Here is a 25,727-nt window from a genome sequence, read left to right as displayed (position 1 = left end):
GCTTAGGCAAGCTTTAGCTTTCATTTTATACTTTCAAAAATTGTGTTTAATTCGTTGAGATACAACTACAGAGACAGGCCCTGTAAGGCACAGACGAGCGTTCCCTGAGAGCATCTGGGCAGGGACCACGCACAGCTGGGCCCACTGCAAGGTGATGGCTGTCCACTTGAATAAGGCTTTTCTGCCCGTAACTTCCCATCCACTGCTCACCCTGAAGAAGCCAGAGACATCACTGTGAGTAGTAGAATAAAAGAGTAACCTGAGAAGAATACCAGGGAAGCCAATTGTATCCACCCTGTTCTGACCCATCCTCTCCTTTCCTCTCCTGAGCTTGGAACTTGGTAGGATACTAAATATACTAAAGATACTAAATACACTAATATAATATACTGAATATACTATATATAAATATAGTATATTATACTAATATAATATACTAAATATATCAGATACTAAATATATACAGATACTAAATATATGTAGTATATTTAGTCAGATACTAAATATATACAGTCAGATACTAAATATCTGACATATATAGTCAGATACTATAGTATATATATGTATATGCATATATGTGTGTATATGCATATATATACATATACATATATGCATATATACACACATATGTGCATATATATGCATATGCATATATGTGCATATACACATATACATATATATGTATATATATGTATATATACATATATATGTATCTATATACGTATATACATATATATATGTACGTCCATAGATACATATATAGTCAGATACAGTAGGCAGTATGGAGACCGAGTCCATTTGACTCCGAGTTCATGGCAAGTTAGTGTCACTGATTCAGGCAAAACCCTTTTCTTTTATTTTTTTCTCTGCACTTTTGTCTCTACACCCATTCCTCCTCATGGAAAATCATTTTAATGGGTTCCATATGTATTTTTCATTTACATATGTTCTGGCTGACTTTGTATTATTGTTTTGGTGTGCTTGTATTTTCCATTGATGTCAGTGGCTCTGTATTAACTTGTTTTGTTTCTTCTTTTACACTCAACATTGTTTTTAAAGATATATCCATGTTGCTGTGTGATCTCTTGCTCTGAACTGCTGCGATCAGAAGCAATAGTTCTGGATTTTTTTTTTTTTTTTTTTTATGTTTAAAAAACGGAGACTGTTCATTAGTACCTAAGAGTGAAAACTCTGTGCTCGGCCCCAAATTTCATCCAAGGCAGAAACAAACGATTTCACGAAGTGTGTTGGAAGGCAGTTATCTGGGAAAAGAGGCTGTTTTATAAATGTACCCCCATTAAGTCCGGTTCTTTTAATTAACCAGCTACAAATGTGCTCACTGATTGAGTGACACATTACGCGTCAGGCACCTGTGACGTGCAAGATTCTGGCCCCCAGAGGCTTCGGGAATAAAGTCTCATTAACAAAAAGCACGGTAAAATGAGGTATTCTGGGAGGTATGGAAAGTAAGGACCTGAGGGAACTTCAGCCAGGAACATTAGGAGAAAGAAGGGGGATTGGAGTTGGGACTTCCAAACCTAAATGAGAACAGACGGGCTGTCAGTGCAACAGACAGGGTAGCGGGAAGTTAACAGCCGAAACTGCATAGGCTGGGAGGCGGAATGTCGCTGGGAGACGGCAGGTGGCACTTGTTTTCTCCCCTCTCTCTCTTGCTTCCACCCTGGCTCCTTTTCTTTTCTTTTTTTTCCCCCTTTAATGCAAAAGTTGGTTATTTTACTAAGTGGCTCATGGTTTGCCTTAAATAGTCTGTAATCCCGAGTGATGATTTGCTCCTGTTAGATTCCTTGTTCTTCTCAAACATCGGGCTGAGGAGGAAGGGGTGGGAATTTAAGCGTGAGCAAGCCAAAAGGTGCGTGTATGTTCTCGCGTGTGGAAGGGACAAGCGTTGTTCCTGTCTTGCGTTTTTAAAGTGGTAGTTTTCATCTTACCATTTTATTTTGTATACTTCGTTAACACAGAAAGAAAATGCGAGTTGGTTTTTTTAAGGACCCGTTTCGCGGCACAGAACGCGAACACCGTGACTGGTGTGAAGTTTGTCGGCGTGTATACGACCGACCGACCGGTTAGCTGTTTTTATTTTTCCTCGGACCCAAGTTAATGAGATGTTCCTGAGGCGTTTAAGCTCCTTCAAATAAACAGTGGAGCTCTGCGATTTGTATTCAAGAACTTGAGGCTTGAAACATTCCTTTCGCTGACCTTGCCCCTTTGCTAACAGAACGCCTCATGAATGAATTCATCTTAATTTGACTCTGGGAAAACATCTGCCCTCCAGAGTTGTGCCTGGGTGTCGGCTCAGACTGCCACGTGTCCTCAAGGAGGGGCCCCGAGTGGATTTGAGTTGTTCAGGGAATTTACTGTTGACAGTGTTTGTGCAGTAGATGGGACCTGCAGACTTCAGGCCAACGCTGGTATTTTGCCCTCAACACGCTAAGTTCCGAACGGCGGAGCGTTGACCTTGCTGTAGACTCCGCCGAGAGTGCTCGCCGTCTCATTCTTTGTCTTCTCTTCTTTCAGAGCATTTTCTCAAGGCCCTGCCCGAGTACCACGTGGTGGCCCCAGTCCGAGTAGATGCCAGGGGGCACTTTCTGTCCTATGGCTTGCACCATCCCGTCACTGACAACAGCAGGAGGAAGAGAGATGTGGATGGCTCAGAGGACCGGGTGTACTACAGAATTTCACATGAGGAGAAGGACCTGTTCTTTAACTTGTCGGTCAATCAGGGATTTCTTTCCAAAAGCTATATCTTGGAGAGGAGGTACGGGAACCTTTCCCACGTGAAGATGGTGGCTTCCTCAGCACCCCCTTGCCATCTCAGGGGCACAGTGCTGCAACAGGGTGCCAGCATCGGGACCGCAGCCCTCAGTGCCTGCCAGGGACTGGTGAGTGCCTGGGTCCCTCTCTCCCTCCTCTGCCCCCAGGCCCCTGTCCTCTCGGCTTACACACCCAGTACCCATGGGTTCACACACACCTTCAGTGTGTGCAAACTGAGCACTTGTGATGTGCGCGGTCCTGGCTGCCAAATGGGTTGGGGAAGAAATGCAAAAGAAAAAGTTGACCGATCTGGAAGGTATGGAGAGTGAGGGCGCTGAGGACTCCGAGCAGGGAGAGCAACTTCAACCAGGGACTGCCTGGGAGCAAGGGAGGACTGGGGTTGCGTCTTCAGCCTCTGAGGCCTCTGTGAGGGTGTTGTGCCTCACTGGCTGGCCGGCCCGTTTTGAATTTGGAAAACTTGGATTTGCACTGAGTGAGAGGCTCACTGGTGTTAACGGTATTGTCAGCAGCTTTTGCGGTCTATAGTTGACTGTGTAGACTTCGTCATCAGACTTCATACAGAAACTTAGGCAGTCAGTTTATCCCTTCATGCCTTTCTTTCTTTTCTTTTTTTTTTTTTTTTAAAGATTTTATTTATTTATTTGACAGAGAGAGATGACAAGCAGGCAGAGAGGCAGGCACAGAGAGAGGAGGAGGCAGGCTCCCTGCTGAGAAGAGAGCCCGATGCGGGGCTCGATCCCAGGACCCTGAGATCATGACCTGAGCCGAAGGCAGCAGCTTAACCCACTGAGCCACCCAGGCGCCCCATGCCTTCGTTTTCTTATCTATGAGATGGAGATTGTGACAGTACCCATCTCATATACCAGGGCGTGGCTTATGGTTTGCCGACCAAATCTGTTCATCTCTTGTTTTTATAAATAAAGCTTTACTGGAAACAGATAAGCCCACACGTTTGCATTCTCTAAGGTTGCTTTCGGACTACAACAGCAGATGAGTAGTTGGGGTCAGGACTGTATAACCCATGAGGCCCCAAAAATTGCTATCTGGCTTTTATAGAAAAAAAATTTGCTGATCCCTATAGGATATTGTGGAAATTAAATGAATTAATATATATAAACACCTTAGAAGAGTGCTTATAAACAATACGCACTCAATGGTTGTTGGTGGCTATTATCTTTTTTTATGTTTCCAGCATACCAGGTACTAAAATATGTGGCATTGGCATATGAGGTAGTTTCCATACGTTCTTCTCTCCTGCTCTCCAGACCCCCATCTTGGTTGTATTGCGTAGATGATGAAGCTTGGAGATGTTGAATAAATTGCACAGTTCATTTGAGCCCGAGTCTTTCTACCAGTTGCACTCTGATCCCCTCATTTTCCGTAGTTTTGGGGAACCATGAATCTACTTTCTGTCTCTGTTATCTGCCTATTTGAAACCTTTGTTTTAATGAGTCCTCCAGGAGATTCTGGTGCTCACTGAAGTCTAACGGTCACCGGACTACAACAGTCACTCATAACCCTGTTTGAACATTAGGATCCACGGGGAGTTTTTTAAAAAAATTTTTTAAATTTTTTATTATGTTATGTTAGTCACCATACAGTACATCATTAGTTTTTGATGTAGTTTTCTAGGATTCATTGTTTACATATAACACCCAGTGCTCCATGCAGTATGTGCTCTCCTTAATACCCACCTGGGCTAACCCACCCCCCTACCCCACTCCTCTCCAAAACCCTCAGTTTGTTTCTTGGAGTCCACAGTCTCATGGTTTGTCTCCCCCTCTCATTCCTCCCCTTCATTTTTCCTTTCCTTCTTCTAATGTTCTCCATGCTGTTCCTTATGTTCCACAAGTAAGTGAAACCATACAATAATTGACTTTCTCGGCTTGACTTATTTTACTCAGCATAATCCCCTCCAGTCCCGTCCATGTTGATGCAAAAGTTGGGTATTCATCCTTTCTGATGGCTGAGTAATATTCCATTGTATATATGGACCACATCTTCTTTATCCATTCATCTGTTGAAGGGCATCTTGGCACTTTTCACAGTTTGGCTCTTGTGGACATTGCTGCTATGAACATGGGGGTGCATGTGACTCTTTTGTTCACTACATCTGTGTCTTTGGGGTAAATATCCAGTAGTGCAATTGCAGGGTCATAGGGTAGCTCTATTTTTAATTTTTTTTAGGAATCTCCACATTGTTTTCCAAAGTGGCTGAAGCAACTTGTATTCCCACCAATAGTTTAAGAGGGTTCCCCTTTCTCCAAGTTCTAACATTTGCTATTTCCTGCCTTTTTAATCTTTGCCATTCTAATTGGAGTAACATGGTATCTCAATGTGGTTTTGATTTGAATCTCCCTGATGGCTAGTGATGATGAACATTTTTTCATGTGTCTGTTATAGCCATTTTTATGTCTTCATTGGAAGTGTCTGTTCATGTCTTCTGCCCATTTTTTGACATGATTATCTGTTTTGTGTGTGTTGAGTTTGAGGAGATCTTTATAGTTCTTGAATATCAGCCCTTTGTCTGTAGTGTCGTTTGCAAGTATCTTTTCCCATTCTGTGGGTTGCCTCTTTATTTTGTTGACTGTTTCCTTTGCTGTGCAGAAGCTTTTGATCTTGATGAAGTCCCAAAAGTTCATTATCACTTTTGTATCCTTTGCCTTTGGAGACGTGTCTTGAAAGAAGTTACTATGGCTGATGTTTAAGAGGTTACAGCCTACGTTCTCCTCTAGGATTTTGATGGCTTTCTGTCTCACATTGAGGTCTTTCATCCATTTTGAGTTTATCTTTGTGTATGGTGTAAGAGAATGATTGAGTTTCATTCTTCTGTATTTAACTGTCCCATTTTCCCCAGCACTATTTATTGAAGAAACTGTCTTTTTCCCACTGGATATTTTTTCCTGCTTTGTTGAAGCAATCAGACAACAAAAAGAAGTAAAAGGTATTCAAATTAGCAAAGAAGAAGTCAAACTCTCTTTCTTCACAGAGACATGATACTTTATGTGGAAAACCCAAAAGACTCCACCACCAAATTTCTAGCACTCATATAGCAATTCAGTAATGTGACAGGAGACAAAATCAATGCACAGAAATCAGTTGCTTTCTTATACACTAACAGTGAAACTGTAGAAAGGGAAATTAAAGAACCAATTTCATTTACAATAGCACCAAAACCCGTAAGTACCTTGGAACAAACCTAACCAAAGAAGGTAAATGATCTATACTCAAGGAACTAGAGAACACCCGTGAAAGAAATTGAAGAAGACACAAAAAGATGGAAAAACATTTCATGCTCATGGATTGGAAGAATAAACATTGTTAAATTGTGTATGCTGCCCAGAGCTATCTATATTTTCAACGCCATCCCGATCAAAATACCAAAAGCATTATTCAAAGTGGTGGCACAAACAATCCTAAAATTTGTATGGAACCAGAAGAGACCCAGAATCGCCAAAGAAATGTTGAAAAAGAGAAACAATGCTGGGGGCATCACGTTGCTTGATTTCAAGCTTTACTACAAAGCTGTGATCACCAAGACAGCATGGTACTGGTACAAAAACAGACACACAGACCAGTGGAACTGAGGAGAGAGCCCAGATATGAACCTGCAACTCTTATGGTCAAATACTGTTTGACAAAACAGGAAAAAATATACAGTGGAAAAAAGCCAGTCTCTTCAGTAAATGATGCTGGGGAGCTTTTCAAAAGTACCCATTGCCCACCTGTCCTCCCGGATGCTCTGATTTGATGGGTCTGAGAGGGGAGCTCAGACATCTGTAATTCTTTAAAGCTCCCTGGGAAACTCTAACATGCGGTCAGTGTTGCCGGCCAATGGATTGGCGTGAGAGGGGATTAATTAACAGTATTAGCTAATATGACTCTACAGTTGCAGCTCTCCCCAGTAATGCTCGTGTGCAGCCAGGGTTGAGAACCGCTGCTCTCAGTTGGCCCCTCTTTTCACCCTGTGCTTTGTAAGGGAGGTTGCACACTGTTTAGCATTATTCCAGGCTTGGGAACAGAATATTGGGATCTTTTCAATTTCACATGGCCCCAGGGAGCCATGAAGACAACCATCTGGGCGTTTTCATATTCAGATTCCAGATTCATATTGAGTACAGGGGCACAAAAAAGCAAATATAAACTAATGGACTAATGTGGTAGCCAAGATGATGGAAAATTTTAGATTCAAATTGATGAATGATTTTTTTGCCAGAAGAGCCAGTCCACTTGCATTGCCTTGGAGCCCTTCACCCAGAATTGAGCAGTTAATGAACAGTTATAAAATAGGCACTAAAATCCAAAGGACTTTCTTTTCCTTTCTGTGAGCATACAAGCTGGCCAGCTTCAAGTTCATTTGCGATTAAGACCCGGTGCACCTGGGTGGCTCAGTGGGTTAAAGCCTCTGCCTTCGGCTCAGGTCATGGTCTCAGGGTCCTGGAATTGAGCCCCGCATTGGGCTCTGCTCAGCTGGGAGCCTGCTTCCTCCCTTCTCTCTTTCTGCCTGCCTCTCTGCCTACTGTGATCTGTCAAATAAATAAAATCTTAAAAAAAAAAAAAAAAAAAAAAAAAAGACCCAGTGCCCCTCATCAAAAGGATAGTGATTGGACGTGTGTCTGATTTCTCCTGATCAATTATCTGGGAATTTGACTTCTGTGTTATTTATTTTCCTTTCACCCAAACATGACCCTACACTCAAATCCACAGGATTTGAGCTTAGGATATATTCACTTTTAAGCCCCCACCCCCCAAACCTAAGGACAGAGGTGGCATTTGGGAAAGGCTTTCTGAGGCTTATTTTTGTGAGTCTATTTTTGAGTTTTATGTTCTATTCCACCAGTAGAATCTTTACTACTGTAGTAGCTATATAATTAGTTTGGAAATCAAGTAGACCGATTCCTGCCATGTTACATTTTTTCAAACCTGCTTTAGTAATTCTTGTTCCTTTGCCTTTCCCTGTACATTTTAGAATAATCGGACCACAAAAATTTTCTGAGATTTGGTAGGAATTACGTTAAATCTATATATATAGAGAGAGAGATTTGGGGAATTAGCATGTGTTATGTTTAGTCCAATCCATGAACACAGTAGGTCTCTTCCAATTCTTCTCATGAAACTTATCCAGGTTGACTGGTGGGACTGAAAATGTCCAAAATACTAGGTTGTCTAGGTTGTCCGTCCTTCCCAAGATGAGAATTTTGTAGCTCCTTGGGCCCTCCCTTCTAAATCTTACTCTGATGGCATTTCTCACCAGGAAATCTCCCAGCCATTAAGTGGGCGGTCCTTACCAAGGGCAGGCCTGTACCACCTGTCAGGTAGTTAGTGTGATTAGAGAATGAGGCTGTTAAGTGGAATCAAAAATTGCCTTGTATTTTTTTTTTTTTTTCTAATTCACTTTTCTGGATCAGAGAATTTATTTGGGGAAAAATTAGTGAAAACTTTTTTTGCAAATTTGTTCCCTTGGTTTGTTCACTCCTATTTATTCTTGAAGTATTCTATTTTGGAGAGTTTTCTGATTCTAAATTAGTCTGGTAGAACGATAGTACTTTCTTCTGCGCTGGAGCCTCACTGTGTCCCCTGCTGTTCAAAGATGGCCGCTGGTGGGATGATGGCATTTGATTCCCAGGGAGACTTAGCTCATCGATTCAGAGCAAATTTGGAGAAGAGTCTGCTCTGATGGAACCCAAGTTTCTATGGCTCGTTAGTATGATTTACGATTTCTTTTCAGTCCAAAGAATTCCAGTGCCCTTTTCCCTTTTGATAGGTTTTTAAGTGTCAGCTTGTCTCGAAAGCTGTGGCAAGAACCTTCATTTCCGTGACTGCCTTAACCCTCATAGGCCCCTTGCAAACTATTCCTGCCTGAAAAAAATGGATAATCCCATTAGTCAGCCCTGCTTATCTCACACCGCTATAGATAACAGCTTCAAATACTTAAGAAAAGTATCCTGACCTTTTGTCTCTTGTTGGCTGAGTAGGAGGAGTTGATCTCTTCACCGACAGTGCTGGGACACCTCAACAAAACTGTTCTTGTCAGGTCAACAGTGAAGGTCATGTTGCTGGTCGGTGCCTTTCTGATTTCCTTGTACTTGTGTTTCAGCACTATGTGACACAATTCCTATTTTTAAGTATTTTTTTCTCTTCGCTTAAGTGACACCACATTATTATGGTTTTACTCCTACCCACCACTCTGAGAGTTCCGTCTCCACCTCCTTTGCTCCTTTCTGTATCTTTTAATTAATAGAGTGTCCCAGGGCTTGGTCTGTGGCTCCCTCTTCTCTCACTTGACCCTCTTATTAGGTGGATCCTGACCAGCCGCAAATGCTATCAACTTCTCTGTCAGCCTGTCTGTCCATCTGTCCATCTGTTCATTCATCATCTATCATTATTATCTATCGTCTACGTAATGATCTATTTGTACAGTTACCTGTTTGCCTTTTGTATCCACCTGTCTATCTCTCGCTCCTCTGTCATCGTATCTTTCTCCATCTCTTTATACTTATGTGAATAACTACTCAATTTATTTATTTATTTGATATTTCCTTATAACTCCAGCTCTTGGCCATCTTATATGTATGCCTAATAGGAATCTTAAATTTGACACGTTCAAAGAAATATTCTTTTTTTTTTTTTTTTCCTGAGGATTTGATTTATTTATTTGACAGAGAGAGGGAGAGAACGAGCACAAGCAGGCCGAATGGCAGGCAGAGGGAGAGGGAGACGCAGGCTCCCTACTGAGGTGGAAGCCCAACCCAGGGCTCCATCCCAGGACCCCGAGATCATGACCTGAGTTGCAGGCAGACATTTAACTGACTGAGCCACCCAGGCGCCCCCAAGCAATATTCTCTATTCCCTCCTCCTGTCATCTTTCCGATCGCTGTACGTGTCAACTCTGTTCTTCTGGTTACCCAGGCCCAAACCCATGGAATTATTATTGACTCATCTACTTCTCTCCCACTCTGTATTTATTCCTGTCAAATCCTGTCGGCTCTTCCATCCCAGTGTGTGCAGAATCAATTACTCGTGTCACTTCCACAGCTAACACCCTAGTCCGCTCGTTCTCAGCAGTAGTTTTGCCCTATAGGGGACATTTGGGGATGTCTAGAGATATTTTTGGTTGTCACACCTGGGAAGGGGGAGATTGCTTCTGGATTCTAGTGAGAGATGTTGGAAACTTTCTACAGTGCACAGAACGGCCCTTTGCAGCAAAGGATTATATGGTATAAAATATTAATCATTTCGAGGTTGAGAAACTCTCCTCTAGTTCTAGTCACCATTCTGTCTCTCCTGGACCACAGCACTGACCTCCCAAGTGGTTCCCCACTTCCTGTGTTAATTCCCTGCAAGTCATTTCTCACAGCGGTACACTGGACTTTTGAACACATTTATAGAGCGGTGCACTCTGCTTCTTAAAATCTCCGCTTATTTCCCACCACAGCAGGATAAAATCCAAATGTCTTGTCCTGGCTGCCAGGCTCCCTCTGACCTGCTCCCGGCCTGCCTCGCTGCCCTCCTGCCCCATCCCCGTGGCCTCCTGCCTAGTTCTGCAGTCACGCTGCCCAGAATTCTCTCTGGCCTCATCGCCTTTGCATTCATGTTCTGTCTAGAATGCTCTTCCCTCAGACTTCCACGTAGATGCCCCTTCTTGTCTCTCAGATCCCCGCTCATGATCTTCCCTGGCCATTCAGTCTACAGAGACACCTCCAGAGTTCCATCACATTGCCTGTTTTATTTTAAAAAAGAACCGGCAATACCTGCTATTTTCTTCTCCTTTTTGCCTAACTCTTCTTTCCCTCACCCTGTCTTGTTCACGCATGTTTAGCTGTGTTCCGTAGTAAACTTTCAGTAAATCATGGTTGAAGGGATGGACGTGTTTATTTCAGCCGTTAGCCTTCTCCTGCCCCACGTGTCTGCAGACCGTCCCTGGCTGTGGCTTCACGATGAGATTATGGTTCCTCAACGACTCAACCAAGGGCCGGAAAGCCATCTATTGACTTCTAAAACATAGTCTGCTGAAATGGTCCCTGAGTCACTTCGGGTGGGTTCCCAGGGCACTGGCTCCTCGTGATGGCGGTGTGATGTCGCTCTGCTCTGTGGCCCTCCTGGGTTCATCACTCTAAGAACGCTGGGACTGCCACCATCATGTTGAGTTTGGGAAGGGGACACTGCTGTCAACTCTGCTGTTCTCTTCTGGGCTTGGGTCAGACCTTTTCTTCTTCTTCAAAGTGTAATTTTTAGTAAGACTCTTTTAGAAAGTTTGCATTAAAAGGAAGGAAAGACAATACGAATAATGACCTGAAACTTCTCTTCGCTTTGGCTGTGCTGGGTGTAGGCTGAGCTCCAAGAGGGTTTCTAACCAAGTGCTGGGCTTTTGATCTGTAGCAAGGGTCGCCCCACTGTTAATCCCCCTGCTGAAGGGTACACAGAAGCATAATTGTCTCCCGAGTCCTGTGCCCAATCACGAGCCTCTGAGAAAGGAGGAGAATATCTCACCCCAGAGTCAGGCCCATCTTTGTTTCTACTTCTTTCCAGGTGTTTCTTGTAAGGAATAGCTACTTGCTTCAGGGGAATCCCCAGCCGAAGGTGGCTGGGCCCCCCAGGGCAGTTTGTGCTTTGCCAACCCCATAAAAGCACCCCATCACAGGGACCAGTGAGGGCTGAAATCCAGCTCTCACGCTGCTAATGGAACTAAATCCTAGTTTCAGGAGGAAGAGAGGGATTTTTATAAGCTCTTTGCCCAAAGTGGAGCCTCTTTTTTTTTGTTTGTCAACTTAGGTGCCTTTTAAAATTCATCTGTCTGAAAGGGATACCTTTATAATTTCATCTGTCTCTCTTGCATACCTTCTTGCAATTTGCCCAAATGTGTGCTATTAGAATAATCCCGGAGCCGCCTACCCACAGGATTTGGGCTGGCTCTGTGGCCCCCAGGTGACAGTCACATGAGGACACAGTCTCCCATTGTTTGCACGTTTCCCAAAGCCGGAGGTGCTCAGTTTCATATAGCAGTATGGAGAGTTGGGCTATGTATGGGCATTAAGAGCAGATCCTTTTCCTTTTTTGTTTTTTCTGAAGATTTTATTTATTCATTTGACAGAGAGAGAGGGTGCACACAAGCAAGGAAATGGCAGGTAGAGTGAGAGGGAGAAGCAGGTCCCCCACTGAGCAGGGAGCCCGATGCAGGGCTTGATCCCAGGGCCCTGGGATCATAACCTGAGCCAGAGGCAGACGCTTAACTGACCAAGTCACCCAGGCGCCCCAGGGGAGCCTTTTCCATTGACCTCCCGAAAGTCTTGATCAAAACGTTTTCCCAACCTCTTCTTCAATTCAAGGTGAACAACAAGTCTGTGTCTATTTCCCGAGATTATTGGGTTCTTGGCTTCGGATCTCCAGTGAACAGCTGCTTGAGCTGGACTGAGGGAGGAGGCTTTCTCAAGAAGAGACGGTTACATAAATGCTCAGATCCTACCGACATGTCAGAGAAACACATTTCCACCCAATACCCATGTTTGAAGGCATCCTTGTTTCCTTGATTAGTCAGCTTTGCATTGAGGTGAAGAGAATTTTGATTTATGTCACCAGAACAAATGGAAGGTATGCTCAAAAATGAGATTTAATTCTAGGTTGTGGGCCACTATGAAGCCTTGGAGTGGTCCTCCAGCCTCTCACTACCAAGACCTCAGATTTTGCTACCGCATGCTGTTATAGCACTGTAACTCTGGGAACTTTGTTAGGTTCTCATTTCCATAAGTGCAAGAATTAAGTGTTCTCTGTGTTTCGCTGTGCAAATGCTGTCAGTGACATGAATGATATGTAAACCTCTAAGCTCAAGCATGGCACCTCCACCGACAGAGGGGTGGGCTTCCTACCACATGAGTCCCTCAGTGTGGGTCAATTCTTGACCCAGATGGAAAGGTCTGCGTGTTCTTTTTCCATACAATCAAAGAATGTAACCATTTCTGCCCTCTTGTTCTTGAACTCTGGCTGAAGGGGTGATGTAGCCAAGGAATGAAATGCACTGGCAGAGCTGTGTGGGAAAACTTCCCCAGCATGGCTTCTTGCCTTGCTTCCTGATCTGGAACTCTGTGGCTTGTTTGCAGAAAACAGTCCTTTTGAGTTGTGGGATGCCTCTGGGTCAGGGTTTGTTGTTCCTCAGCAGGAGGGATGGAAAGAAAGGCTCTGTGTATCCTCTAACCCTGCTCCCAGGCTGAGGAATTCCCTATGACCCCTGACCTTTGGGGGTTGCCCTGTCAGACCCATGCTTACTCTGACCTGAGACTTTGGAACAGGGCCTCTGGCTGGTGGGAGAGTCCCCTCCTCACCATCAGTGCTTTGTGTTAGAGGCTCAGAAACATGAGTTTCCCCCCGCCCTCCTTCTTTTTTGTCTTTCTGCTTCCTTTTCGGTTCATCTTGTGAGTTCCCAGCATGATATACAGGAAGTGAGAGAGAGAACTGTAGAACCTGTATTTCAAGAAGCGGCATTATTTTCTTTCTTTTACTGGATTGTGAGTTAAGGGCCTTCTCTGTGGACCAAGCACAGGTCAGGAGCTTGGTCCTGAAGGAGCTGACCTTCAGCTAACCGGAGCTGAGAGGCCAGGTGCTCTGTTGTTACTGGTTCATTACTTAGCTTATGGTTTCACACGAATTTAGCTAGAGATGTTACTCTCTCCTCCTCTGTCTCTCTTCTCTGAAGACTATTTGGAATCTCATTTCTGTTTTCATTACAGAGACTGAAGACAAAATGTCCAGAGTTTCCCACTTGATGTTCCTGTATTAACATTCCTCCTCTTTTTTGATGGAGTGTGAATCATAAGTCCAGGGAGCTTAAATATTAGCTTTCAGAAAGCTCTAGTTCCTTTCACAAATGTCTCCTTTGACTAACAGATATTAATAAGAGCTTTGAAAAATGAGAAAACAGGAGGCCTGAGTTTTATGTTTTGTAACTGAAAAAAATGTTTCGCTTGGTTGCTGGAGATGATCTTTCAGTGTGACCTAACTGATTTATTTTTGACCAGACAACCTATGTCAGAGGGACACGGAACGGAACCAGGTCTGTGGAGACTTGGCATATTTTTCATACAGAGCAATCACACTGGATTTGGGAGTCGGAGGAACTGGACTCAATCCTACTTCTGTGTGATCTTAGTTGAGACCCTTTGCCTTTTTTGAGTCTGTTATTTGAGTGGATTGAGTCCTTGCTGTGAAATGTGTGGCCCTCGGACCACTGGCATGAACATCGCTTGGGAGCTTATTACTAATGCAGATTCTCAGGTCCTACCAGGATTTCCTGAATCAGAACCTATATTTTAACAAGATCCTCGGGTAATTTGTATGTGCATAACTATTTGACAGGCATCGGTCCACCGCACCTAGAGACACTCATTCTGGTTGAGTTCTCCTTTCTACATACTGCAACCTTGTGGCAAATTGTTGGCCTGAACATCTCATGAAGCTTGGAAGCAGTAGGGGGGGATGCTGCTGTCCCAGTGGATGTTGGTGGATAGAAGGTTGGAAGAGGAATCTTAGATAATGTGATTCCAAAAAAAAAAGACTGAAAAGATACACGAGAGCTTGGGAGCCAAATAAGAGGGGCTCTGCTGGCCAGGGGTGCTCTCTGTCATCCTTTGCTTCTCTTCTGTCCTCCATGGCATTTTGTTATATTAGAACCCTCGGCCCTGGCATGGAGAGCTCTTCCCAGGACAATTTCCCGTTGTTCTCAAGTTCTTTAATCTCCTCCCTGATGAGTATGCTAAACAATTATCTTTTGTTTTGGGGTCTTCATCTAAGCTGTTGAGAACAGATAGGCTTTCCTGACCTTCCAAAGACTAGGAGAGACCCTAACAACTGATACTGTTTAGACTTTCATTCCTGCTCCCAAGAGGATGGAGCCTTGCTGATGCTAAGTTTGGGTCAACAACGAGGAAACCTTAATGTTTATAAATACTCCCTTAAGAGATTGTAAGTGTGGAGTTTTCCAGGATGTTCAGGAAAGTCTAGGAATAAAGGGGCAATGGCAAAGCAAGAATGAGGCTTTCCCCTCAGTTCTGGGAGGATGTTCTTGCAGAGAGGGCCCCTTTCTCTTGCAGAGAGGGCCAACATTCTCAGCTTATCTCTGATGACTGATCCTCCCCCCTCCCCGACAAGCTGTGGGTTTTCTGGGCTTTCTTTTTGGCTTTCCTTCCTTTTTCTTACTCTTGCTGTGTTTTAGATATTTTTACTATCTTTTGTTTTTTTTTTTAACAGATCTGTAACAGGAACCCATGAAGTGGAGCAGTTAGCTAAATTGAGGCTTATTTAACTTATATAAGTTTTAACTTCCAAAACAGGTATATTTAACTTATATAACTTTATATGTTACATATTTTATAATATATGTTTTATATGTTATATATTACTTATAAATTCTTCAAGTAATTTACATCAGTTATATATAATAGTATATATTAATTAAATTAATCACATTTAGTTATACCTCTTATATATCATTTATTAAATTATATTTCTTTTTTTCTTTCTTTTTTTTTTTTTTTTTGAGAGAGAGAACATGCACACTAGAATGAGCCAGAGGGGAGTGGTACAGAGGGAGAGGGAAAGTCTTAAACAGGCTCCATGCCCAGTGTGAAGCCCAGTGCAGGGCTGGATCTCAGGACCCAGAGATCATGACCCTGAGATCATGACCTGAGCCAAAATGGAGAGTCAGCTGGTTAATCAACTGAGACATCCAGTTGCCCCAATTATATTTTTAATCTTGGGTCACCTAGCTGGATTAGTTGGAAGACCATGCAACTCTTGATCTTGGGGTCATGAGTTTGAGTCCCACGTTAGGTGTAGAAATTACCTAAAAATAAATAAATACATAAACTTAAAAAAATTTTCTTATCTCCTTTCCAATCTCTGTGTAGCTTGATAGAGAAAGAACAATGGAAATAGGCTGTTCTAGCAGAGCTTCTGGATGAGATGGAGTTTACTGGAAGAAGAGAAGCAGACTCTGGGGTGTGTGTGTGTGTGTGTGTGTGTGTGTGTGTGTGTGTGTTAGGTATGAGAAGAGGGCACTACCTAATGCAGAATAAGTCCACAGAAAGAGGTTTTTATCTAAAGCTATGTTGCAGGAGAAATGGCTGAAATCACAGTTACAGTTATAGTTAAGTTAGTTAAGTACAGTTAGTTAATTTACAGATACAGGTATAGTTAAGTGTGTAAAAACAGCCTTGACCCTCATTCATTTGCAATTGCATTGTACCGGAGGGTACATCTGACCTTGGATGATGACTGAGGGACAACCATCCAATTTCCCTTCGGGGTGAGTTTTCTTTTTTCTCTGGAAGGTTGTGATAGCAGTAGCCATGGCAAATGATCAGGAAAGGATTTTGAGATCCAGTGATAAATGCTTTACATCCTTTCTCTGGAAAGGATTTGCTATTTCATTAGTTAATTCTGTTTACATTAAACTGTTTTAATAGAGAGACGCAAATTTGGTAAGCAGGCTTTTCTTCCTTTTTACTCTAATCTCCAGGCCAGTCCCCTGAGATTTAGGCTTTTATTAATCAAAAACATCGGACCTGGAGTTGAGGGACCTGTGCTTTGTGTCCGACACTCCTGGCTCGCAGAAGCGCTAAGGCACGTCCCTTCACACCTGTGGTCCCAGGTTTCTGGTCTGTGAAAGGAAGGTGATGATTCATGGGCAGCTAAAAACCTCTCCTTGAAAAGTAAATCTGAAAAATTAAAGTCAACCTGGGTGGCTCAGTGGGTTGAGGCCTCTGCCTTCGGCTTGGGTCGTGATCCCAGGCTCTCTGCTCGGTGGGGAGCCTGCTTCCTCCTCTCTCTCTGCCTGCCTCTCTGCCTACTTGTGAGCTGTCTGTCACATAAATAAATAAAAATCTTTAGAAAAAAAAATATGTGAGAGTGAGAAATTGTGTTCTAGGCTGAGAGGGTGCCAGAGGTGGGCACTGACATTTTCTGTGCTGTGGAATTGGATGGCTAGCAGAAGGAAGATGCTGATACGAGAACTTTCCCAGTGATAATTTTCCCTGGAGATTTCCTGAGGTCACTTCAGTGAGAGGCATCTAGTGTTTAGAGCCTGGCAGATTCTTGAGTTAGATAGATTTTGGTAAATTTGGGCAAATGATCTTTGAGATTGTAATATGTGGCTAATCTAATAACACCTTTTTTTATTGTTGCCTGTAAGGATTAAATGAAATATTGATTACGTAACACTGTCTTTTACAGAGCAAAGGTTTAAGAAACTGTAGCCATTACTATTATTGATACCATTATTTTTCATGTTACTGTTACAATTGTAGAATAAGTAGAAGATTCAGTTCTCTAGAAAATGGCTTTTCTAATGTTCAAGTATTTATTCCCATTTATTTAATTCCAGTTATTTATTCAAATTAAAATTATTTATTCCTATTTATTTGCAGTGCCCTGGGATTAACATATACTTTATTATTCATCATTTACTCTTTTGGACAAGAAAATTAATATTTTCAATTACTTCTTTTTCCTCACACACATTTTTCTGCCTTAAGCTTGGGCATTTAAAGTTTTTACTCTCTTTCTGCCCGTCTTCACCTTTTATTACTGATCCAGAGGAAGAAAAAATAATCTAGAGTACAAATCACCCCAGGAGAAGACTCCAGATTTTCCTCCCCAGTTATAATTGTTTTTTGTTTTGTTTTGTTTTTGTTTTTTGTTTTTTGTTTTTTAAGCAGGTAATACATTCATGGGCTGCAACATTTAAAAAATACAAAAAGACTTATGAAGCAGCTTGTACTGTCACCTACCTCTGCCTCCCAGGGACCTCCCAGAATTGCTCTGCCTAGCCTTCAAGAGGTATTATTCTAGACTACTTTTGTGTGTAGTAAAATACACATAACAGAAACTAACCACTTTAATGTCTGAAGTTCAACGGCATGAAGGACATTTGCATTCTTGCACAACCCCAGAACTGTCTCAGCTTCCCAAATCCCGTACCCATTAAACTACAGCTCCCCATCCGAGTCTTCCCCTTAGCTCTTGGCAACCCCTGTTTTACTTTATGTCTCCATAAATGGGACTACTCTAGGGACCTCAAAGAAATGGACTCATACTGTATTTGTTCTTTTGTGACTGGTTTCTTTCAATTAGCATAATTATCTTCAGGGTTCAACCATGTTGTGGCACGTGCTTCTCCCCCGCAACCCCACCATGGTTTTACTGAGGTATACTTGGTATTCAGAAAAATGACACAAAATTAATATATCCAGAGTAGTACATTTGGAGTTATGTATGTACTTATGTTACTGTTAACACAACCCAGATAATAAACATACCCATCATGTCCAAAAGTTTCCATGTATCTCTTTTTCTTTCTTTCTTTTCCTTTTCTTTTTTGCGGTAAGAACACTTGACATGAGGTTCTTCCTCTGACATTTTTCAGTATACAACACCTTATTGTTAACTACAGGCTCTCATGTATAGCAGATCTCTGCTACTCACTCCCCTTGTACAACTGTGACATTTATACCCATTGAACAGTTCCCCATATCCTTCTCCCCCACCCTCTGATAACCACCCTTCTAGTCTCCACGTTACACCTTTGACTATTTTTGATGCTACTTTTAAGAGGAATCATACAGCCTTCATTTTATGATGGAATCATGTCACTGAGCATAATGTCTTCCAGCCCCATCCCTGTTGTCACGATAGTGGCGTTTCCTCCTTTTTTAAGGCTGTGTAATATTCCACAGCTTACACATTTTCTTTACCCTTTTATCTATTGATGGACTTTGGGTTATTTTCATCCTTCAGGTTTTATGAGTAATGCTGCAATGGACATGGGAGTATACATATCTCTTTGAGATTCTGATTTCAATTCTTTCAGATATATTCCTGGAAGGGGGATTGCTGGGTGACATGGTAGTTCTATACTTATTTTTTTTTTTTAAACAGTCTCTATATTATTTTCCAAAGCAGTTGCACTAATATTTTATATTCCCTCCAACAGGGTATGAGGGTTCCAGTTTCTACACATCCTTCCCAGCAATTCTTAGCTTTTAATTTTTTAAATCATAGCTATGCCCAACAGGTATGCAGTGATAGCTCATTTTGGTTTTGATTTGCATTTCCTTGGTGACTACTGATGGTGAATATCTTATCATAGACCTGTTGGCCATTTGTATTTTCCTTTCCGAGGCTGAATAATATAGATCATTAATAATCGAGATAATAGATCATTATTACATACGATAATATAGATTGAGGATATATAATAATCTCTTCTTTCTAATTAATTATTCAGTCTTAAATTGGAAGGAAATTTTTAGTGTAGACCTTAAAAATTTTAGTGTCTGTGTGGAGAACAGAAATTATGACTGTCACCTGGAATTACCGGACCGGAGGTGGAGCCTGGTGGTCTGATAGGACGAATCTCTGAGCACAGAGCCAGAAGATCTGCACTCCAAGGCCTCCCATGACTTCATTCAGGGAGTTGGTTTTGACAGCGAGGTGCAATGAATGACTTCCCATAGGTCCTCTGTGTGTTTCGTTAATGTCCACCTTGGTAATATTCCCCAGCAAGAGCTTACACAGGAAGAGAAATCCCAGCACCTGACTGCTGCCGTTACTAAGCGTCCACAACATCAGACACGGTCATTGTGGCGCACTGTTGGAAGGAGCTCTTAGACGGCTAACCGCTGACATGGAACTGGGCTGTTGGCAAGCACTGTGAATGCTATAGGACCCTATAAAAGAAGGACCCAGTGGTGTCTGGGATTTGGGAGGCTTTTTTGAGAGGCTAGTTTTTGATCTGAGCTTGGAGGACAAACAAAAGACTGGAAGAGAGCATTTCTGGAACATGCGTCTGGGCCCTGGAGCAAGAAGCGCAAAGAGAGCCTCTTGGAGGAACAGCAAGAAGGTGCTGTGGGCAGTGAGCACTCTCTGTCTCACAGGTTTCAATTGACTCATTCCCTTATTTATGGCAATATGTCCATACTAATACATTATCATTTCATGTGATATGCCATTATTTACTGCGATGCTCAGTGACCTCAGTTTGGACAGTGGGGGCCCTTCCATCTGGTTTCTGTGTCCTTCTGACTTGTCTCATCCTTGTCTGAGCACGCTGTTGTTTTCAGTACAGTAAGATGTTCTAAGATCACCTTGTATCTTCCCAGCCCTAGAATCAGTCACTTCTTCTTCTTTTTTTTTTTTTTTTAATTTATTTATTTGATGGAGAGAGAGATCACAGGTAGGCAGAGAGGCAGGCAGAGAGAGAGGAGGAAGCAGGCTCCCTGCCGAGCAGAGAGCGGATGTAGGGCTTGATCCCAGGACTCTGAGACCATACCCGAGCCAGAGGCAGAGGCTTAACCCACTGAACCAGCAGGTGCCCCGAATCAGTCACTTCTTCAGGGAACTTTCCCTCTGCAACGACCACTCCCCTGCCAGAAGAGTGGTATTTAAGCGAAGATCTGGGCACTAGACGTGCTCATCGCTACTGGGTGTTGCCGCTCCGGGCTCTCTCAGTGGAACGCGTAGACGTGCGTACCTACACATAATCAAGACACACAAGTCCACCTACAGTCTATAGTCTCTGTACCTATGTAGGAAGTCATGAATTTATACCAATACCTTCAATTCCAGATCAAGACCACAGGATTCATTCTGGTTTTCTCTCTTTTCAAATTTGTCAAAAGAGCTTCTCTGACAACGACCACTGGTTCCTGTTACTCTTGGCATATTTTCTCCCTGGCCTGTGCCCCGTGCCCCGCTGCAGCCGCTGCCCTCTTGGATGGACACCCTCCTCACCTCAAATGCGCTTCCTGTTCCCCCCGCAGAAGCCTCAAGGGACTGCTCTCCTCACCTCACTTAGAGTCTGGCCCTCAGGCCAGGCCACGGGCTCTGATTCTCTAGCTAGGCTGTTGCCCTGTGGGGTTGTGAGGGCTCAGAAACTAGCTTGGAAACCCAGTGTTGCTTTTGCCTTGTTTGCATTCTGAGGTCTGTTCCCCTGCATCCCACATCTCCCCACCGCAGAGATCTTTTCACTCTACTCAGGCGCTGATGTGCTGCTCTGGTCCACCTCAGGGATCCCTGGTCCCTGACCTCCCTACTCCAACCCATGCAGATGCCTTCTGCCTCCTGACTACTTAGGGGCTTTAGAACTGAGTTGTTGAGGAAGAGAGGAGAGTAGGGAGGGGGAAGGCACCTTGTCCGTAATTTGACCACGTGTGTCTGGGGATCACCAAATGCCTGTCCAGGTCAGGTGTTCTGTGATGCCACCAGGGCTGATGACAGATTCTCAGCCCAGCCTTGGTAAGTTCCTCTGTGTCCACCACGTCTGGCGCTGCCTTTGGAAGCTGTCCTTGCTTTTGCTTCTGGCCTTTGTGCTCACACCTGCTACCCTAGCTCTGGACGTAGTGCCCACTTTGCTGGTGTCCTGGAGTCTTCTGCCCTTGTCTGAGTTACCTGCAGGGCCTCTGCCCTAACCATTAGATGGCTTAGCTGGAGAGGCTGCCCCAGTCCTTGGCAGCATGCCTGTTTCCTATTTCCCTGTGTTTTTCCCTGTTTCCTATTTCCCTGTGTTTTTCCAGCTGCCTGTGGTGTGTTCTCAATAGTTCTTTATGGAACATTATAGATATTAAGTCAACTTTATGCTAGTTTCAGTGTAAAAAGGTCTGTTTAAGGGTTGCAGTGCGGATGACTTCTGTTTTGAATTCCTTTTGCTCTAAAAGGCTTTTAAGAGACTGACTTACACTTTTGTTAGCCCTCCCTTTGTGGATAGGCACAGCTCTGTAAGTTTATTTACAGAGACATCAGCCCCCAAGTCCATGCTGTTTTACCATTGATTCGGCTGTATAATTTGAAATCCATTTCTAAGTAAAGCATCTTTTAAATTTATGTAAGCGTTGGAAAGAAAGATGTGAATCAGCAAAAGGAGCAGAGGCATGATTGAAAAGGCACCAGGAGAACACATTTCACATTTGTGCATAGGATTACGAAGTATTTTCTATCTCGTAAGTCATAGGTGAACATTTCCAGTTACCTGTTGGGCTTATATATGTAGATGTCCCAGCAACGTAAAGTCATAATCTTTGTGTTCTGGAGACTGAGAAGGCGGTGCTGAGACATAGTTAAGGAGGGAAGACAGTCTTATCTGGTGCATGGGTGTTGTTAATACCATGCATTCAGGTATGCAGGGGTTCGAGATCATGGAGTCAGAAAGGGGATGGTATAAGAGGAAAACAGATGCCAGAGTCTGCCATGTCCCGGCAATCATGATGAACAGTGGTGTGGGGTGGGCAGAAACCATAACCTATTACATGGCAGGGGACAGAGAAGGAAATGGAGTTCAAAATGTGGTCAGTTCTTTCTGAAGGAAAGATAGTTACAGGTCAATGAATAAGGAGAAACAAGATTACGTAGGAACGGACTTTTTCTTTTTTGAAGTTGGGAGCGACTTGAGAGGAGCCATGGGGATCCAGAGGTTAATGCCACAGAGAGAGGAGAGTCGTTCAAACAAGAACCCTAAGGAAATAATGTCGAAGACCCAGGGCACAGTAAGAAGACTGTCAAGGATAGGAAGTTTTTGGAAAGGTGTGACTTTCATGAAGACTTTTTGAGGGTTTCTGCACTTCTGTACAGCTTCTAGCAGAGAGAAAGCAAGGCTGCGGCATCCAGTGGAAGCCCCGGGGTGTGCACAGGTGTGGGGTTCCGATGTGGATCAGGGGTGTCCTGTGGGGATCTGGAGCCTTGGGCCTGAACCCCAGAGTGTACTCCATGAATCTGGGTGTTCGGCATGGATCCTGGAGGGTCTGTTGTGGTTTGAGGGCTTCTGGAGTAGCTCCAGGGTATCTGATGTGGATCCAGGGGATCTGGAGTGGTCCTGGGGTGTCCAGATTAGGTCTCGGGTATCTGCTGTGGATCAGGGGCATCCAGTGTGGATGAGGGCTTCGGGCATGGTTCTGCGGCGACCAGCATTGATGGGGGTGTGTGTATTTGAACGTGGACTCCGGGGCATCTGGGGTGGATCCAAGGCATCGGGTGCGGTTCTGGAGTGGCAGGTGTGGTTTCAGAGTGTCTGGCGTGGTTCTGGAGTGGCAGACCTGGTTCAGGAGTATCTGCTGTGGCCCCGGAGCATCAGGCATGGTTTTCGAGTGGCAGGCGTAGTTCTAGAGCATCAGGCCTGGTTCCGGAGTGTCAGGCCTGGTTCTGGAGCATCAGGTCTGGTTCCAGAGCATCAGGCCTGGTTTGGGAACGTCTGCTGTGGCTCTGGAGCAGGCGTGGTTCTGCAGTGTCACGCGTGGTTCTGCCACCGGTGGTGTTGTTGGGGACATCTGGCGTGAATTGGGGGCTCGGGCTAGTGCAGGTCCCAGAAGCACAAGCCGTGCAGCATGGTGTTGGAGGCCCCTTCCCGGAAGGCAAACCGGATATCACACCTGCCCACTGCAGCCCCCTGTGCTACTCTGCCTGGTCTGTCCTGGGGGCCATGTTCTCTGCACTGTGGCTGCTGCTTTCCTGAAGACCCTTTGGAGGAAGAAATACTTCAGGCTGTCTCTCCAGGGCCATGCTTTCTAATACGCTGCCAGCTGTTGCTCCTGGCTGTGCCAAGTGGGTGGCTGCATGCCTTTCTTCCCAGCGGATCCTCCACCCCTGGGAAACACGGGTCTACCTCGGGGCTGTCCCCCGCCATGGGCACTGCCCACCACATCTCCTTCACTAGGATCTCCAGGGCAGTGAACTGCTTGGGCTGGTAGGTGAGGTGATTGTGGGTGGGCCGCTTTGGAAAGTGTTAAAGCCCCTGGGTGTTCCGCTCCAGCCTGTGGACATGCCTCCCGTGGGTGTGTGGGCCCAGCTGCAGGTTGGGCTGGAGGCCAGCATGGTGCCCGTGAGGCTGGCCGTTGCTGCTTTTCATAGGCTCTGTACTGCTGCATGCTCGCGGGGCCAAGCTTGGGCGCCAGGATGGGGGGCCAAGCTTGGGTGCCAGGCTGTCCAGGAGCAGGCAGGTGGTTTTCAGAATAAGGGCTTACAGCACAGCCTGGCTATGAGGCGGAATCCCTTTCGCAGATACAAGGATGGATGTGAAGCAGACAGAGAGGCAGAGAAGTGTGAGATTGGGGAACAGGAGGTGAAGGCAGCTTTAGCAGTGTCTGTGTCTTGGAACCCTGGCCAGAACTTCTAAGGGCTGTGGGTAGCATCCCCTGGCTGGGTAGTCTGGAGTTCAGGGTGAAAATCCAGGGCTAGTGTATGAACCAAGAGATGGTGCTGAAGGTTAGCCACAAAGACCAGGTGAGCACCACAGGACTGGTGATGGAGGCAGCTCAGTTTAGCAGACCTGGAAGGTTCTAGGCTCAGGAACCTTTGCATTAGACCATGGGCCTTGGTAGCTGGGAGCCTGAGGCTGACAACCTGGCTAGATCAGAAACTGAGCAGAGGCTGAGTGTACAGGCTGAAGATCATTCCTACCCTTGCTGGTTGGCCTTGGTGGCCACTTCTACCAGTGGCTGAGTGGCCACACCCATCAAGTGATGGAAGACCAAGGCTGTAGTTAGCTTGTTGCGCTCTTGGAACCTTGGGAGGAGAGCCTACCCTTGGTGCTATGCCATGGCTATTACTACATTGAGCTTTCAGGTGTGTGCCAGGCATTATATTATGTGTTTTACTTTTGGATTTTATTTAACCTTCAACCCAGTTTTATGAGGTGGTCCTGTTGTGGTGTCCACTCTTCAGAAGAAGAAACTGAGGCACAGGGAAGTTAAGTGAGTTGCTCACGGTTCTGCATCTGGTAACTGATCAGGAACCTGCCATCCAGGGAGGTTGAACTGAGAGCTGAAATAGCATCTCAGGTTAATTTCAGAGCTGGGACATTCTGAGACCAGTTGTTTTTCAGTCAGAAGAGGAAGTTATGATGACCATGCAATCATTTCCAAGTGTTTTAGTCAATTGTCTAACCTCAAAGCACATTTTCTTTTAGGAAATGACCAACCGTATCCTGTGGTGAGCTCTTCCCTCTATTTTTTTTTTTCTTCCCTCCTACGCTCTGTCTCTTCGTCCCCTCCCTAATCCCTTTCTCCTTCTCCATCTTTCCCACACCGGTTCTTTCTGGGCTCCCTTCACCCCTGTTACTTCTGTTTCTCTAGTACTTTTATGTCCTACGATTCTCTGTCGGCCTCTAGCTTCCCTTATCTTTTCTCATCTTTTCTTCTAATACTGTCATTTCTATTTTTAATTTTGTCTTTTTTATACTTTGACTGCAATGAATTCAGCTGTTGGGATCTAAGAAACTGTAATTGATGTGGTTCTTGTGACGGAGCATCTTTGGTTCTTTACACTCTTAAAAGATGACCTTGTTGCTTCATATTTTCTAAATTTGTATGGTCTTTGCTCATCCCGGAAGTCTAGACACCCACATAAGTCCACATGAGGCATTTGGGGAAGGTCTCTGTAAGCCTTTCTGTGGCGATGTTATGGAGGGTAATTACAATGCAATGTAGTTCCTTAAGATAGTCCTTACTTAAAAAAAAAAAAAAGGAGAGATGTTAAGCGTAGCCACAAATACTGGTCTAATTTTCTTGTGACATTTTAATGTTCTTAGTAAGTTCTAGTTTTCATAATGTATTCATATTATATACAGCTTTTACATTTTTCTTAAATACATTCTATGCCCAGTGTGAAGCCCAACATGGGGCTTGAATTTACAACCCTGGGATCAAGACGTGAGCTGCAATCCAGAGCTGGATGTTGAATTGACTGAGCCACTCAGGAACTCCACAACTTCTAAATTTCTTAAAAGAAAGTTTTCTGGAAGGCAGACCCTCATCCTTAGGAAATCTACTTCCCTGGTAAAAATTTACAAGTGAGGTTTCTTTCAATAATTAATTCTCAGCAGTGTTCTGATTGTAGGAAGTGTTGACTGAGTAAGGCTGTTAACTGAATCCAGATATTCACTGCCATTGACCTGTCTCCTT

General features: G+C 44.1%; 1 protein-coding gene across 4 annotated transcripts in view; it reads left to right on the top strand.

Moving 5' to 3' along the window:
- The window catches only part of ADAMTS12 (ADAM metallopeptidase with thrombospondin type 1 motif 12), a 290,866-nt gene that overhangs the window by 5,499 nt on the left and 259,640 nt on the right, over positions 1-25,727 (top strand). For 3 of the 4 annotated variants that reach the window (XM_004738059.3, XM_045079456.1, XM_045079457.1), the window contains exon 2: positions 2,536-2,900. The exons of the other annotated variant lie outside the window; for it this stretch is intronic. In XM_004738059.3, coding sequence (XP_004738116.2) covers positions 2,536-2,900 — 365 coding nt within the window. The remainder of the gene's footprint in view (positions 1-2,535; positions 2,901-25,727) is intronic. 4 annotated transcript variants of the gene reach the window in all.

This window comes from Mustela putorius, unplaced genomic scaffold (assembly GCF_011764305.1).
Source record: "Mustela putorius furo isolate JIRA1106 unplaced genomic scaffold, ASM1176430v1.1 tig00000407_pilon_pilon_pilon, whole genome shotgun sequence".
NCBI lineage: Eukaryota > Metazoa > Chordata > Mammalia > Carnivora > Mustelidae > Mustela > Mustela putorius.
Note: the sequence above shows the minus strand (reverse complement) of the source record. Positions and strands in the feature narration are given on the sequence as shown.